Genomic DNA, 16,277 nt, shown 5'->3' with positions numbered 1-16,277 from the left:
AAATGCACTGTTACATTAAAGAAAATGTTTAATATATAATATTAATATATTTGCCATTAGAGTGATAGATCTAAAACAATACACGTGAACACATGTAGGCATGTACATATGTGTATACGTATATGTATGTTTATGTTTATATAACTTAATGCATAAGTTTAAGTTTATATGTAGATATAACTTATAGAGATGGACACATACATGTACTTTTTTAAATTGAGGACAGGGTCCATGAAAGTAAAAATGCTTAGAACCTTTGCCAAATTTGAATTTGTTTTAAAACTTTTTGAAGATAAAATTTATTTTCCAATAAAATTTCATGTCAGAAAGCCAACTTAAAATGCTAGCAGCTGTTGGTGTGGTGAAGTGGGTTAAGTCTCAGTTTATGAAGCCAGTTCAGGCCCTGTCTGCTCTATTTCCAATCTAGTTTTCTGCTAATGTATCTGTAAAGACAACAGAATATGGCCCAAGTACTCGGACCCCTGTCATCCATGTGGGAGCCCAGATGGAGCTCCTGACTCCTGGCTTTGGCCAGACCCAGTCCTGACTGTTGTAGTCATTTGGGCAGTGAACCAGTGGACAAAGATTCTCTCTCTCTCTCTCTCGTCTCTCCATCTATCCCCCTCTCTGTTAGTCTGCTTTCAAAGAAACAAAGAAATATTTTTAAAAAAATACTTTTGGAATAATTAATCAAAACTAAATGTAACTTATGACTATCTTTTTTTTTAAAGTTTGGAGACAGAAGAACAACAACAATATCTCACCTCAAGCTTTATTAACATCTCCACTGATTCATTACATGGTGGCAAGAAGTACTTGGTTTGGGTCCAAGCTGCAAATGCGCTAGGCATGGAGGAATCAAAACCATTGCAAATTCACTTGGATGATATAGGTAAAGTATAAGAAATTCTATCATGTCTTTGATAATAACTAATTCATGGCGCCTGATCAAATGAAGCCTAGGTCTAAAACCAAGTCTCAGAGTTCTTCCAGATAAAGAAACAGAAGTTACTCGTAATTCGTCCTGTGAGAGACGACTGAGAGAGGAGTACTGCTACCACCTCTGTGGATGTCCTTCAGTCGTATTTCTATATGGATGTGGGTGTTTTGACAGAAATTTTGGGGAACTTCTTGTATTCCAACCATTGTTCTAAAAGCCAGAAAAAATAAGATGGACAAGGTACCTTCCCTGGCATAATTTGTAATCTACCAGGGAAGATGGCAGGAAACAAGGATTATAATAAAGGATTATAATAAAGAGATGAGACTTATATTAAAGCATTTGACATTGTTTGGGAACTTACATAGGGTCATTTTGCTTTAGTTTTGAGAAATTTTTAAAATGCATAGAATATTAGAGAATTATGCCAACATCTCTGTTTATCAGCCAGATTTAACACATGTTAACCATGTTGATTCAGATGTTTTGGGTTTTGCCTTTTTTAAAACTTACAATAAGTAATAAATACTTCTATCAATTTAATCTAAAATGTTGTTTTTAATGTCTGAATATATAATAGTTTGGCCCCTTCTTGTTGGAAATTTTCACTGTTTTCAATTTTTCACTGATGGAAACTATATTGACATAAACAATCTTGTGGCTAAATTTTTGTTAAGTTCCTCATTGATTTTGAAAGAAATTTCAAAATGTAGTTATACTTGAGCCTTGCACAACTACATACAAGTCTTAAAATCAAAATTCAGACAGAGAACATCAGCATCAGGTGTAAAAAGTCAGTCTCTCTTTGGAGATATTAGTACAACTTATTTCTGTTATAATTAAAGATGGTTTCAATAGCCTACCATTTATGTAGGTTATTATTATGTAGGTTATTATTTCTTGTGTGCTAGCTACTTTTATGTACATTATTGTATTGAACCCACACAACAGTTATTTTGTAGAAGAGATCACAATTTGCACATGAGGAAACTAAAGCTTAGTGACATTAAAAGAAAACTTGTGTAGCAGAGCTGCGAGGCATCTAATTCCAATATCTATGACCCGTATCTTCAGTCCTTATGAGAAAAATAAAAGCACATGGCAATGTGCCTGACAACTTTCCTGCTGATTGATGATCTAGAGATGTGAAGTCTTCCCTTGGGTTACAACAGAGGTCCACTTTGTTCATCACTGTGGTCTTCTATCACAACTAATATCTCAACTGACTTCAACTACTTCTATTAATGAGATTGGTCTAAAGATCCCTTATGCTCTGAACATTGGATTTGAAAGCATGCACACCTGACTACGGTGATGAACAATAACTCCAATTTACTGTATCTTCTTGGAGTTACAGTTCTGTTGAACCTGATCTAGACATTTTTGACACTTTACATTTTGAGGTGAGATGCAATAATATCCTTTTCTTAAAACAGGTTCCCCTTGATAGATTAATGACTTGTAAAGGCAAACGTGTCCATTATCATTTTGGCCATGTCACTTTTAGGAACTACTTTATAATTGGCAGTAGTATTATTACTATTATTATCAGTATGGTCTTAATATCATTATATCCATTTATTGAACACACAGCGTGTTTTAGACACTTAAGATGCATATGACATTTACTTTTGGGAACAACATATGATAGTAGTGTACCCATTTTGCAGATGAAGAAAATGGTAAAATAGTTTGGCCAAGGCCACTTAACTAGTGAAGAGGAGAACTATTTTCCATCCTAGGTGGAACTAGGTTCTATCCTAGACCTGCTGGCTTGCTGTGGTTAACTACATCCCACCACCCACAAAAGAAAATGTCACCTTACCTCCACCTCCAAGTCTGGCTTCTCACACTGTGACCTGGAAGCCTAGAGTTGTTATTCCTTCTCCTTCTCTTCCCTCTCTCTCTACTTGCCCTTCCTTCTCATCCCATTCCTGCTTTCTTATTACCCCAAGATAGACTCAGAAGCTCAGGATAAAATTTCTGGGTTAATGAAGTAGGGAGCTCCAGTCAACGAAATCATCGAATTGTTAGAAAATGAGCTTCTTTCATTGATGACACTTTGAGAATGGAACGTTGCAAGTCAGATAAATGAAATGTTCTACAAAATAGAAAACAGAAGACGCTCCTGGGAGCAATTTCCACACAGCAGCTGTGAGATTGGGCTTTAACCACGTTAGGGAGGTTATGCTAGAACACAGGGCAGAGTTAGCTGTGCAGTAACCCTGTACCAGAATGACAAGTGAGAGGAGTGCTCTAAAGATCTCTTGTAGAGAAATAAATTTCAACAGAGAAAGTGCAGTGCCTTCTGCCTGCCATTTGAACATTAATTTTCATCAGTGTATAAACAGAGATAAATTATATGTTGTTGGGAAAACAACACTATAATCAGGATCTTTATTTCAACGCAAATGGAACCTAAAAGCATGACATTTATGATGGATTTTTAAAAGTAAGATTTAGTAGGAATGTTTGCAACATAAGCAATGAGTAAAAGTTCAATACTGGAGTCTGATATAATAAACTACATCTTCAAATATCTATTGAATAGGGACTTGTTCAAACCTAAAGGATTAGATCTCTATCATGTTGACCTGTTTTATGGGAAAGCTCTCATCAAACTGCATTTCTCATAGGACTACAAAAACTTTTGCTTCCTCAGAATATTTCTTTCTTAAAAGGGTCTGTCAACCTAAATAATACCCAGGCAGAGATTCTCCAAGGAGTAATAGCAGGGACTGCTTTGAAATGGGAAGGTTTCAAAGGCAAGATGAGGAGGATTATGTAAGTTGTCTTGAATCAGTTATCCTTGGCTTCAAGGGTGGTCTCCATCAGATTTAAGCAGGAGCTGCTGGGCAGCTGTCCTTGCATGAGTATTTTCTGTGGAAGGTTGCAGTGACACTTGAGTATGGTTGTGCGGTCTTTGTGACAGTTCTTGGTGTCAGGCAAATGTGCATGAGATGCCCTCCTTCACAGCCTCCTGGCTCGGTTTATTTATTGGCGCACAAGCAACTCCGTTTTGATTCTGACAGTTTCACAGGCCTAAGAATGCTTGTGCTACTGAGACGGTGGCCAAGCCAAACTGAGAGATGGGAGGCAGGAGGAGGAGGGTCAGTTATGGCATTGAGGGAGCCTAAATGACCCTGTGTGGTCTCAGCATGGATCTGCTTTCTTCACTCTAGAAATCTTTGAGTGTTGATTTTTGTTACAAGAAGCTTGTACGAGCAGAGGGAGAGCAGCTTCAGAATTCAAAGATAAAAGTTAAGTACCATAATCTCTTCAGTTAATCTATTCCACTACTACTCCTATTCTATGCTAGATTTAGCCTAAATATTTTATCATAGGACTGTGTCACTGGAGAGCCAATCTTTAATTTTTGTATTTCTCTATAAGTCACTAACTTGTACACATAAATTTAGAAAGTAGTAACTGATAATAAAGCAATAATTTTCCCAAATAAAACTTTATAAACTTAGAATAAATGCAAACAAGTTAATTCATAGAGTATTTTAAGCTGTAATGATGGTCTGTAAAAACACACACACATGGGTTCCTGGGTTCTTTGTTAACTAATACATCTAGCAAAGTTGCAGGTTTTCATTGATCCATGATGCATACAGGAGAAATAGAAAATGTCAGTGATTCTAATCTGTTCAGGCAAAACAAACTTATGAGCATTTAAAAACTTATTTATTAACTTTCATTTTGTTTGAAAGGCAGAAAGACAGGGATCTTCCATCTACCAGCTCACTCCCCAGAAACCTGTGAGCAGCCAGGAGTGGGTCAGGCCAAACCCAGGAACTGGGACCCCATCTGGATCTCCCACACGGGTAGCAGGGACTCAAGTACTTGAGCCATCGCCTGCTGGCTTCTAGGATGTACATTAGCAGGAAGCTGAATGGGAAGGAGAAAAGTCGGAACGTGAACTAGGTACTCCTAAGTGGCATGCAGATATCCTAAGTATGGACTTATGCACTGTATCAAATGACTGCCCCATACAGTTTAGAAACAGTGACTCTAGTTCCATGATTGTTCTAGAATAACAAAACAGCTAGTAAGCTAATTAGTAAGAATTTCAGTTCTCTTATTGTTATAGAACATGGCAACAATTTGTAAAGTCTCATTCTGGAGACTCATTTTGTCAAATCTTACTTCCAAGGACAAATTTACCTTGAAGAGAAATGAAACAAGTCTGCAATAGATCTAAATATTCATACAAGTTCTCCCATTACATAAAATAAGAACGTTATTGTGAAAAGTGTCAATTAACATCTTATCAAATCAGATCTTCTGAACTGAATGTGAAAATGTCATCTCTCCCAAGCTAATGTAGGCAAGAGGAGATACCTCCTTTATCTCTCTTTTATACCCTTTGGTTAATAGGATTAGGTTCTGGAATTTCATTAGTTGGGATTTGAAGAGGTGGCAGTTAGGGGAAGGAAAGCACAATTAGAGTTAAGTTTAAAAGAAATGAAGAATGATATGAATAGATTAGCAAACAAGAAAATGTTAATTGCTAATTAGATCTTTTTTTTTTTAAGCAGGTCTATGTATTGATGAAAAGATACCAGTTTCTTACTAGGCAGGTTTTAAACTGCTAGGTTGTGTGTGTTTTATTTTGTTTTTCTAGTGATACCTTCTGCATCCATCATTTCCAGGGCTGAGAATATAAATGCTACAGTGCCCAAGACCGTCATTTATTGGAATAGTCTAACAACAATTGAAAAGATTTCCTGTGAAATGAGATACAAGGCTACAACAAACCAAACCTGGAATGTAAGTTAAACTTTCATGATTCTTTAATATGTGACTGAATGATTTAAAAGATAAGTTAACTGGGCTGGCGCCGTGGCTCACTTGGTTAAATCCTCTGCCTGCGGCGCCAGCATCCCATATGGGAGCCGGGTTCTAGTCCCGGTCGGGGTGCCGGATTCTGTCCCGGTTGCTCCTCTTCCAGTCCAGCTCTCTGCTGTGGCCCGGGAGGGCAGTGGAGGATGGCCCAAGTGCTTGGTCCCTGCACCTGCATGGGAGATTGGAAGGAAGCACCTGACTCCTAGCTTCGGATTGGCGCAGCTCCAGCTGTAGCGGCCATTTAGGGGGTAAACCAACGGAGGGAAGACCTTTCTCTCTGTCTCTCTCTCTCACTGTCTAACTGTATCTGTCAAAAAAAAAAAAGATAAGTTAACCAACTATCAGGGGCCACAGTGGATTACAATGATCCACTTAACATGTTTTTATATGAATGTCTGCATGATATTTAAAGCACTTGAGTTTTGATGACAGCTATCACGCACTTCCAGAGAGCTATTTCCTAAAAAGATTTTCTTGCCTTTTACAAATTGCTAAATATACAAATCTCCAGCTGAGAGGGATCTATCTATTTAGCTCCTTGTAATTCAGATGGCAAACTTCACATCAGTGATCACGAATATGAAATTTAAGTATTCTATGCTGAAGCTTGACAGGTATCCAGGGAAATAAAATTTGTTCAAAATTGGGAATTTAGGTTTATGGATGTCTCTTTTTAAATTACTAGCAGAGAACTCATCCTTAAATGAGCTTAAAGTATAAAGTGAATGTCTAGTGGGTTGAGGAACCTTTTCCTGCCAAGGGTCATTTGGATATTTACAACATCATTCACAGGCCATACAAAATTCTCGATTTAAAAATTAGACTGCTATAGATTTTTGAATTTTGAATCCTGCCTGTGATTGATTCCCTACACCAACCAATTAGCCATTTCTAAATACCAATGATAAACTGTCAAATGTCTTAGGAGAGGCGTAGGTGCAAGGTCCATTAATAAAATCAATCAACTGTGACAATGTAATCAATCAAGACTCATTAACTTGACCTGTGGAGTAGCACTAATCTGTCTTGGGAAAAATTTCCAGTTTTGGTGTTCTTTGAAAAAAATGTCATTTGACCGGCGCCGCGGCTCACTAGGCTAATCCTCCGCTTTGTGGCGCCGGCACACCAGGTTCTAGTCCCGGTTGGGGCGCCGGATTCTGTCCCGGTTGCCCCTCTTCCAGGCCAGCTCTCTGCTGTGGCCAGGGAGTGCAGTGGAGGATGGCCCAAGTGCTTGGGCCCTGCACCCCATGGGAGACCAGGAGAAGTACCTGGCTCCTGTCTTCAGATCAGCGCGGTGCGCCGGCTGCAGCAGCCATTGGAGGGTGAACCAATGGCAAAGGAAGACCTTTCTCTCTGTCTCTCTCTCTCACTGTCCACTCTGCCTGTCAAAAAAAAAAAAGACAAAAAGAAAAAAAAAGAAAGAAAGAAAAAAATGTCATTTTATTATTTTCAAGTGTAATAAATTGTCATTTAGTACAAATACTAAGGAATAAAGTTTCTGATTTTACTTAATTAAGAATTATATATCAGCTATGAGTTATCTAATTTTAGGGGCTTAAGTAAAATGATGTACATTTAACACACTGAAACATACATGAAACAAAATTTAATGCTTCTTTGGTGACTGACATGACTTCAAAGGCCTCTACTGCTTCAGCCTCACCATTCTGAACATCCATTTTGCTGAGTAAGATGTTCTTAAAGTGTCAAGCAAGTGAGGCTGACATTATACTGATTTCACTGATTTTACCCTGAGACCTGAGCCTTCATTCACCCTTCTTCCCTTACATCTAAATGTGAACTTCACAGTCATTTGATTGCACTTAAGTAGGAGTCCTTGCATCGCTGTATCAACAACCCAATGAAGATCCTGCTGGGCTCCTTTGGCATGGGGGAAGTTTGGGTAAAAAAGCAACCCAAGTAAAGTTCTTAGATTTGGAATTAAATGGGGTGACCTAGTGTAGTCCTTTGTGCAGGCCACAGTAATAGAGTAATACTAAAGATACTAAACTCCCTTATTTGGTGTAAATAAAAAGTAGTCAACTATAAGAGTGCTTAAAAATAGAAAGAAATTGTAATCATTTGTTGCTTAAAACAGGAATATATATTGAGAAATGTGTCGTTAGGCAGTCTTATTATGCAAACCTCATAGATTGCAATTACTCAAACCTAGATGGGACAGGTAAGCCCCTGGACGTGGTCTCTTGATGCAATCAGGAGGTATGGTAAACAAGAGACACCTGCGGCTGTGCTGGGTTAGCACAGCACGCTGTTTTGAAGTCAAATTGTTTTTGTAAGTGGAAGGAGAATATGCTAAAATAACAATAAGTAGGCGAGTAAATACCCAAACCACCAGCATAGGCATTTATCGTCATCATTGAGTATCATGTACTGGACATAATTGTGTGCACTACAGTTTTAGTCCACTGACAGCACAGTGGGTTTGCTTACACCAGTGTCACCACAAACACGTGAGTAATGCCTTAGGCTATGCACTTTCGACAGTCGTGACATCACCAGGTAACAGGAATTTTTCAGCTTTATAATTGTATGTGGCCTGTTGTTGACTGGAATATCATTGTGTAGTGTACAGCTGCAGCTGCATATAATTAGCATCTCTGAAGGTTTTCAAAAACCACTGTTTTCTCTTGAAACTTCAGTTCTCTGTTCCCCCTAGTGGTGCTGCATGTGCCACCAGGACAGTAAATTTGAGTTACTTTTCAAAATCTCCTTACCAGCAGTGGCAAATGAAGGAACTGAAAAAATGTTGTCTCATATCATCTTCATAAGAATCCTTTGCAATAGACAAGATTGGCTCCATTACATAAATGAGAAAATAGAGCTCAAGAGAGATCCAGCCAGATTTTTCTGGACTTTACACAGTCAGTAACTAAGTGTTTGTCTTAGAACCAATAAATATTTTAGATACCCAGTTAAAAAAAAAAAAGTAGGTGCTGGCATTGTGATGCAGTGGGCTAAGCAGCCTCCTGCAATGCTGGCATCCCATATGGGCACTGGTTCAATTCCTGGCTGCTCCACTTCTAATCCAACTCCCTGCTAATGAGCCTGAGAAAGCAGTGGAAGATGGCCAAGTGCTTGGGGCCCTGCCACCCACATGGGAAATCCAGATGAAGCTCCTGATTCTCAGCTTTGTCTTGGCCCAGCACTGGTTGTGGTGGACATTTAGGGAGTGAACCAGCAGGTAGAACATCTTTCTCTGTATGTGTCTCCCTTTCTCAATGTAACTCTACCTTTCAAATAAATAAATCTTTTAAAAATATGATGAAGTGGTGGCAGGCATCTGGTTCAGAGTGAAGATGTTGCTTCGAATGCTCACATTCCATATCAGTGCCTGGGTCTGAGTTCCTGCTCCACTTCTGATCCAGCGTCCTGCTAATGTGCACCCTGGAAAGGCAGTAGATGATGGCTTTGAATCCTTATTCCCCATGTGGAAGACCTAGATGGAGCTCCTGGCTCCTAGATCTTGCCTGGCCCAGCCCCAGCTGTTGTGGGCATTTGGAAAGTTAAACAGCAGATGGAAGACATTTCTCTCTCTCTCTCTCTCTCTCTCTCTCCCCTTATAAAATCTTTAAAAATCGAGAAAATGAAAGATCAGGTTTTGCTTCAAAACTCATATTTTAACACCTCTACCAAGCTTCTAAATACATCCACTGACACAGAGAAAAGTGAGTTACCGTTTTACCCAGCTACCCAAGTCACAATAACCAGAATGAAGACTTGCTTTATGTTTGCCAAAAGGAAAGCCTTGAGGCTAAAATACACGCTCCAGAGTTCAAAACCTTGTTCACTACTTTCCAGCTGTGCGTACTTGATCAACATCTTTGTCTTCTCAATGTCTCATTATTCCCATACTTAAAATATGGGTAAGACAAACGCCTACCTCATCCAGTTGTGTGAGAGTGAGTGGTGAGGAATCACACAATCTAAAAGCCCAGAACCTGGAATAGCATTAATGTCCAGGGAATGCCAGCTATCACTGTGACCTTCATCCTGACCTCCAGGGGACCATGCAGCAACAATGGGAGTGCAAAGAAGTCTGCCTGAAAATGTGCATGATGAAAATGCGTGTCTATCTCTTTAGCTAAGCTGTCTACAGACTGAGGAAGCTAAAGGAAACCGTCCTTGTGATGAGTTACGAGGCTGACACTGATGGGAGAATATTGATTTATTGAGAAACGCCTCCAAGTGAAAGCTTCAGATTTTGCCCTTGGAGATGATTCAGTTGCATTTTAAGAACATTTACAAACATCTTGCCCCTCCTCATTTGCCTCAGCCTCTATTTCAATTCCGCAGTAGTGGAGCTGAGTCCAGACCAGAACATTTAAAGCAGAGTTTAGTAAAGTCTCACAGATAGCAAGAAGAAATTAGGGGTAGGTATTGGTGTAGCGGTTTTCTTTTTATATATTTTTACTTATTTACTTACTTACTTATTTATTTGAAAATCAGAGTTATAGAGAGAGAGAGGAAGGAGAAACAGAGAGAGATCTTCCATCTGTTGGTTCACTCCCCACATGACCAAATAGCCAGGGCTGGGCTGACTGAAGCCAGGAGCCAGGAGCTTCTTCCAGGTCTCCTATATAGGTGCAGGGGCCCAAGGACCTGGGCCATCCTCTGCTACTCTCCCAGCACACCAGCTGGGAGCTGAATTGGAAGTGGAGCAGCTGGGACTCAAACTGGCACCCATATGGGTTGCCAGCCTCGCAGGCGGTGGCTTAATCTGGTAGGCCAAAATGTGAGCCCCTGGTGTAGTATTTAAGACACCACTTGGGATGCCTACATACAGGAGAGCCTGGGATGAAAACATGGCTCCCAATTCCAGCTTCTACTAATGTGCATCCAGAAGGCAACAGGTGATGGCTCAAGTACTTGGGCCCTTCTGCCCATGTGGGAAACTCAGATTCAGTTCCAGGCCCCTGGCTTCAGTTTGACTCAGCCCTGGCTGTTGCACACATTTGTGAATTGAATCAGTGAATGGAAGATATCTCTTTCTCTCTCACTCCCTCTCTCTCTCAAATAAATAAAAATAAATGAGTAAATTTTTAAAACTTAAGGAAGAAAAAATAAATATATGAAAGAAAAACTAGCCACGGCACAACCTGAATTAGCAAATATGACTACTCCCCATGGTTGGTAGGCTACATCCAATCTAGCTTAAGTTTTTAATCCACACAGTAGACACCATTTTAACCAACATAAGGATATTCCTCCTGTTTGAGGAGACTTCCAAATATTCATGAAAAAGGAATTTAAAGGTCATGTATATTTTCCACAAACTTTCTGTGATATCCTTTTATATCTAATCTATGGAGTAAGACAGCAGTTTCCATACAGATATTTGTTTGCTCTTCATTTAAACTTGTCTTCTAAGTTTTAATTATGCCTAAGAATAACTCTCCTAAGAATAAGAATCATCTCAATAGGTGATTGACACCAGTAGTGTCCAACACCTTCAGGAGAAGTTATACAAGTGTGTGAGGATATACACCCAGAGACACATTTACTAAACACACAGTGAGACCTAGCTTAGGGCCTCAAAGTATTACCATATCAGAAAACAACACAATGAGCTTCTCTTATAAGAAATACATGTACAGTAGCAGTGAAGTCACCATGTTACACCACCAAAAGCTACTTTATAAATTGCATATCTGAACAAAACCACCGCCAAATCCACTATTTAGCTGGCAATCATGCTGGATCCCACTTTAAGCAGCAAAATTTTAGTACATCTGCTTCCTCACTGTTCCTGGAATGGCTGAAACAGAGATCCTTGTTTTCCTTTAAGAAAAGAATTCATTCAAGAGAAAAGGTTGATGATAAGAAAGTAGCAGAGTTTATTGAAGGAATAAACCTGACAGATCAGGTGGCCAGGTTGGCAGAGGCCAGAGTGCCCCCTCTGTGTCTAGACACGAGATTTTACAAATACAAGACAAATGACAATTTTTTTCCTGCTGTTCCCCCTGCCTTTTCTGGGATATTGCTGGGTGGAAGGCTTCCCACACAGGGTTACAAGATGAAAGGTTCCCAGGTGCAGGGCCAGGAAAATTCCCCTGGAGCGTTGTTGGGCAGAGAGAGTCCTGGGTGCCTGATCCCTGTACAATGTTGCTACACAAGGACAGGAGATTGCTGGGAGGGGGCCTCCCCCACAATGCTGTTGGGTAGGTCTTTGATGTGCAAATATCAGGTTGCTTTTAGGGCATCTAGGTCTCTTCCCTCGTTCAGCTGCATGAACTTCCTGTGTTTATTTTCTCACTCTCACACCCGAGCTTATGTCTGTCTTCCTGCTTAACATTCCCCCATTAAGAGAAGTAACCCAAGAACCTGACGTGGGTAGCACGGGTGGAGGTCTGTCTTTTTTATAGCGTCTTCCTGCTTCCATAGGTGCACAGAGCTGGTTATGGGTATTCTGTTATTGACGGTCCTGTGGTATTTGAAAGCAGCAGTCTAGGAAGTTTGCCCTGAACAATCCATATCATTGGACGTGATGATGGTCATATCATCGGACACGACAGGCTGGAAACCCTGTCTCATCACCCTCTGGACCTGGGTGGCTTGTATTCTATTATAGACAAAATTAAAGACACATAGTCTAAAGAGAAGTAGTAAGAGTATGGAAGAAGTAGTGGCAAGGAGGAGCAATGGCCAGAATATCCACGATGCTAGGCCAAAAATTCCAGCCCTGTGTGGTCTGGTCCTGGAGTTGTCCAAGATACATTGACTATGATTTAGCACCTGTCCAGTATGACCACAAAACAACAATCACAAATGCCCCCTTGGGCAGCAGTTAGCAAATCTAAGGCCTACCCATTCTGAAGAAAGACTGGAGCCAAAGAGTTGATCTGATTTTGGAGGGTGAAGAGGGAGGCCTCAACCTGGATGTTAAGCCCAGCTAATTCAGTGAAGAGGTTGACAAAGACCTTGATTGCTGAGACTGTCCCAGTTCTTCCTGTGGCTACTTTTGCTACCCTGGCCAGAGTGCTAATGTCCACCAGGATGGGGAGCAGGAAGCCAACTCTTTGTGAAGCCTGAGAAGTGCTATGTAAGAGTGTCAGTATGGGAGCTGAGACATTGGAAATATATATGGCAGATAAAACATGGGCCAGTGTGGAGAGCCTTCATCCAACTGATGGGTAAGCACTGGTAGAGAGACAGTTCACAAAGTACACACCTTCTGTAAGAGGGAGGCAAACTGACAGATGATGTGTATTAAATTAGAATTTTCAGGGCTGGCACTGTGACATAGTGGGAAAAGCTGGGGTACCAGCATTCCATATGGGTGCCAGCTCGAGCCCCTGTTGCCCCCCTTCTGATCCAGCTCCCTGCTAATGCACCTGGGAAAGCAGTAGAAGATGGCCCAAGTCCTTGGGCCCTTGCATCCATGTGGGAAACCTGAAAGAAGCTCCTGGCTTCTGGCTTTGGACCAGCCCAGCTCCAGCCATTGCAGCCATTTGGAGAATGAACCAGCATAATGAAGATATCTCTCTCTCTCTCTCTCTCTCTCTCTCCTTCTGTCTGTTATTCTGCCTTTAAAGTAAATTTTAAAAAAAAGTCTTAAAAGAGAAAGAAATTGAGCTAGAGAAATGCAGTATTTAACAGCACTATTTGTTTCTATTTCTACAAGGACGTCTGAATGGAAGAAGGGCCTTCCATAAAAAGCTTCGCAGGGACTTAGGGAAAGCTGGGAGTTAGCCCCTGTCCTAATTCTGAGCAAGGCAACTGGGAGAACTAAAAGTCAATTTTGGCTGGTTTCCTGGAAAATTTTTCTCTATTCTTTCTTTAGGCTCTGGTTGGGCCTTTCTACTTTACTTGAAGATGGAGGTCTCCAAGCAGAGTGAGGATCCCAGGTTATACCTAAGGGTTTGCAAATCTCTTGTGTAATCTGGGAAATGAATAAAAGCCCATTATCACTTTGTAGTGGTCTTTAGAGGCCACTAAAGTGGTTCATAACTTCCCTTGGGAATATTTTGGCCACTTCCTGAGTTCTTTCCTTCAGTCTGGCATTTAACTGCTCAACTCATGCCTGCACAGGTACAGCAAAAAGAGACCATGGCTGCCTGTTGAGCAAGACAGACAAGGTGGGGAAAAGGAAGAAGTCAGCTAGACTTGGGACGTTCCTCAAGCCTGCAGGCAAGGTCGCGCAGACTTCCTCCACTGCTGACTATGGGTATGGCTGGAACAGGGATCCTTGTCTCACTGCAAGAAAAGAATTCAGGAAAGAGACAGAGATTGGTGATTAGCAAGCTAGGAAAGTTTGATGAAGGAGTTACACCTTACAGATCAGGCGAGCTACTCAGCAGAAAACTGAGTGTCCCTTCTGCTTTAGATTGGGGTGTTTATGCGTATGGGGTGAACTTTTCCCCACACACCTTCCTGCGGCATATTGACACATGGAAGGCTTCCCACACATGAGAGTCCCACCCGTTGCCAGGGGAGGGGTGGTTAATCACACAGTGTAATCAGACAGAAAGATCCCTGGGTGCTTAGCCAAGAGGATTCCCCTGGGAAGTCCTGGGAGTGAAGAGACAGAAACCTAATGACAGGAAGATTCCCAAGGGCTGGATCTCCCCAAGGCATCTAGGTCCTTCCCTCATTCAACTACACAAACTTCCTGGCTTTCACACACACACACACACACACACACACACACAGGCTTATGTCTGTCTTCCTGCCTAATGTTACCAGTTAAATACAGAAGTTCTAGAACTTCAAATCTTCTTCTTGCTTTACTTTATAACCTGAAAGTTTATATCTGTGTCTAGTCCTACAACCATGGATAACAATCTGCCATAGAAACTGAAGTGAAGGGCAAATAAGAAACATTCATTCCTCGCCATTAGGGGGTTCAGCTTGTCCAGCTAAGAGCGGATCTTTGCTTGCTGTTCAGCTGACTTGCTCACGGGCCTGACCATGGTTTCTCCTCTACATGTCCACAGTCCATTTCCTGGGACTGATGGACTAGCCTGGGTGTGTCATACTCATGCTGATGGCAGACAGCAAGAGCACTTAAGCCCAATCTCAGTAGCACCTTCCTGCCTTCTGCTTGCATTGTGTTCACTAACAGTCCATTGGCCCAAAGAAGCCACATGACCAAGTGCAGATTTGGAAGACCCTCAAGGATACACAGCAAAGGCAAAGGATATAAGGCAGGAAAAAGAGCCTCTTTTTCACTTACCAGTAGGATATATTTTAAAAATCTAAATAGAGGGGCCGGTGCTGTGGTGCAGCAGGTTAACACCCTGGCCTGAAGTGCTGGCATCCGATATGGGCACTGGTTCAAGTCCCGGCAGCTCCACTTCCAATCCAGCTCTCTGCTATGGCCTGGGAAAGCAGTAGAAGATGGTCCAAGTCCTTGGGCCTCTCTGCACCTGCATGGAGACCTGGAAGAAGCTCCTGGCTCCTGGCTTTGGATCAACACAGCTCTGGCCATTGCTGCCAAATGGGGAGTGAACCATCAGATGGAAGACCTTTCTCTCTCTCTGCCTCTCTTCTCTCTGTGTAACTCTGACTTTCAAATAAATAAATAAATCTTTAAAAAATCTAAATAGAGAAGAAAACAATGGTCATGAAAGCTTTGGGGAGACGTATACAAAATACAAAATCATAGTTACATAGAATGAACAAGTCTAGAGAGTTAACATAGAACATGAGAGCTATAGATAGTAAAATTGTACTACACATGGGATTCATGCTCAGTGAACAAAATTTAGCTGCTCTTGCCATAAAAACAGACCAGAAGGAGTAACTATGTGAGACGATGGATATGCTGATATACTTCACTATGGTAACCTTCTTACTGGGTACATGTGTCCCATAACACTTTGGATATCTTAAATACACACAATAGAATCTGTCTTTGAAAAAGTCTTCTTTCTATTTTGAATTCTGGCTGCACTTCAGAGTATTTCTTTTCTTCAAGGGAACTTTATCTGTAAACATAATGGTACGAGACATATTGGAGGATAACAACTTCCTTGCAGGGGAAGCTATTATAAAGCAGAGTGCATTTGAAAGTCAAATCTTGGACGCAATAACCAAAACCTCTCCTGGATTCCAGGAGACTCCAGGTGCCCATCAGTCATATTTACAAAGCTGAAAATCTCAAGGGCCATGAGTTATAGAAACTCTGATATCTTTCAGGGACCATGCCATTCTCTCAACAGGTATCCTCATGAATTTTACATTTTCAATGTATTATAAGCTTTAAAGATTTATGCTAAAATTGGATTTTAATAGAGGACTCCCTGAATGACATTGAAACCTTATTGTTGTTGTTTTTCATCCTGATAGCTTTAACTTTCTTTTTCATGAGCATTTGGTAACTGTTTTCTCCAAATCATTATATAAGTGCATTTCTAGATGTATTTAATGTCTGCCTTTCAATCATGCTTTGCTTTTTTCAGTAAGTCACTTACTGTAATACACTGTTCAAGTACTTTGGTTTCCTCTTCCAACTGAAACAGCTTGT

At 40.8% G+C, this 16,277-nt stretch overlaps 1 protein-coding gene across 1 annotated transcript in view; it reads left to right on the top strand.

The window, feature by feature from the left end:
* IL23R (interleukin 23 receptor) overlaps positions 1-16,277 on the top strand; it is an 80,539-nt gene that overhangs the window by 38,172 nt on the left and 26,090 nt on the right. The window contains exons 5-6 of the mRNA XM_070078295.1: positions 732-892; positions 5,571-5,716. Coding sequence (XP_069934396.1) covers positions 732-892; positions 5,571-5,716 — 307 coding nt within the window. The remainder of the gene's footprint in view (positions 1-731; positions 893-5,570; positions 5,717-16,277) is intronic.

This window comes from Oryctolagus cuniculus, chromosome 7 (assembly GCF_964237555.1).
Source record: "Oryctolagus cuniculus chromosome 7, mOryCun1.1, whole genome shotgun sequence".
NCBI lineage: Eukaryota > Metazoa > Chordata > Mammalia > Lagomorpha > Leporidae > Oryctolagus > Oryctolagus cuniculus.
This window is presented reverse-complemented; position numbering and strand designations above follow the sequence as displayed.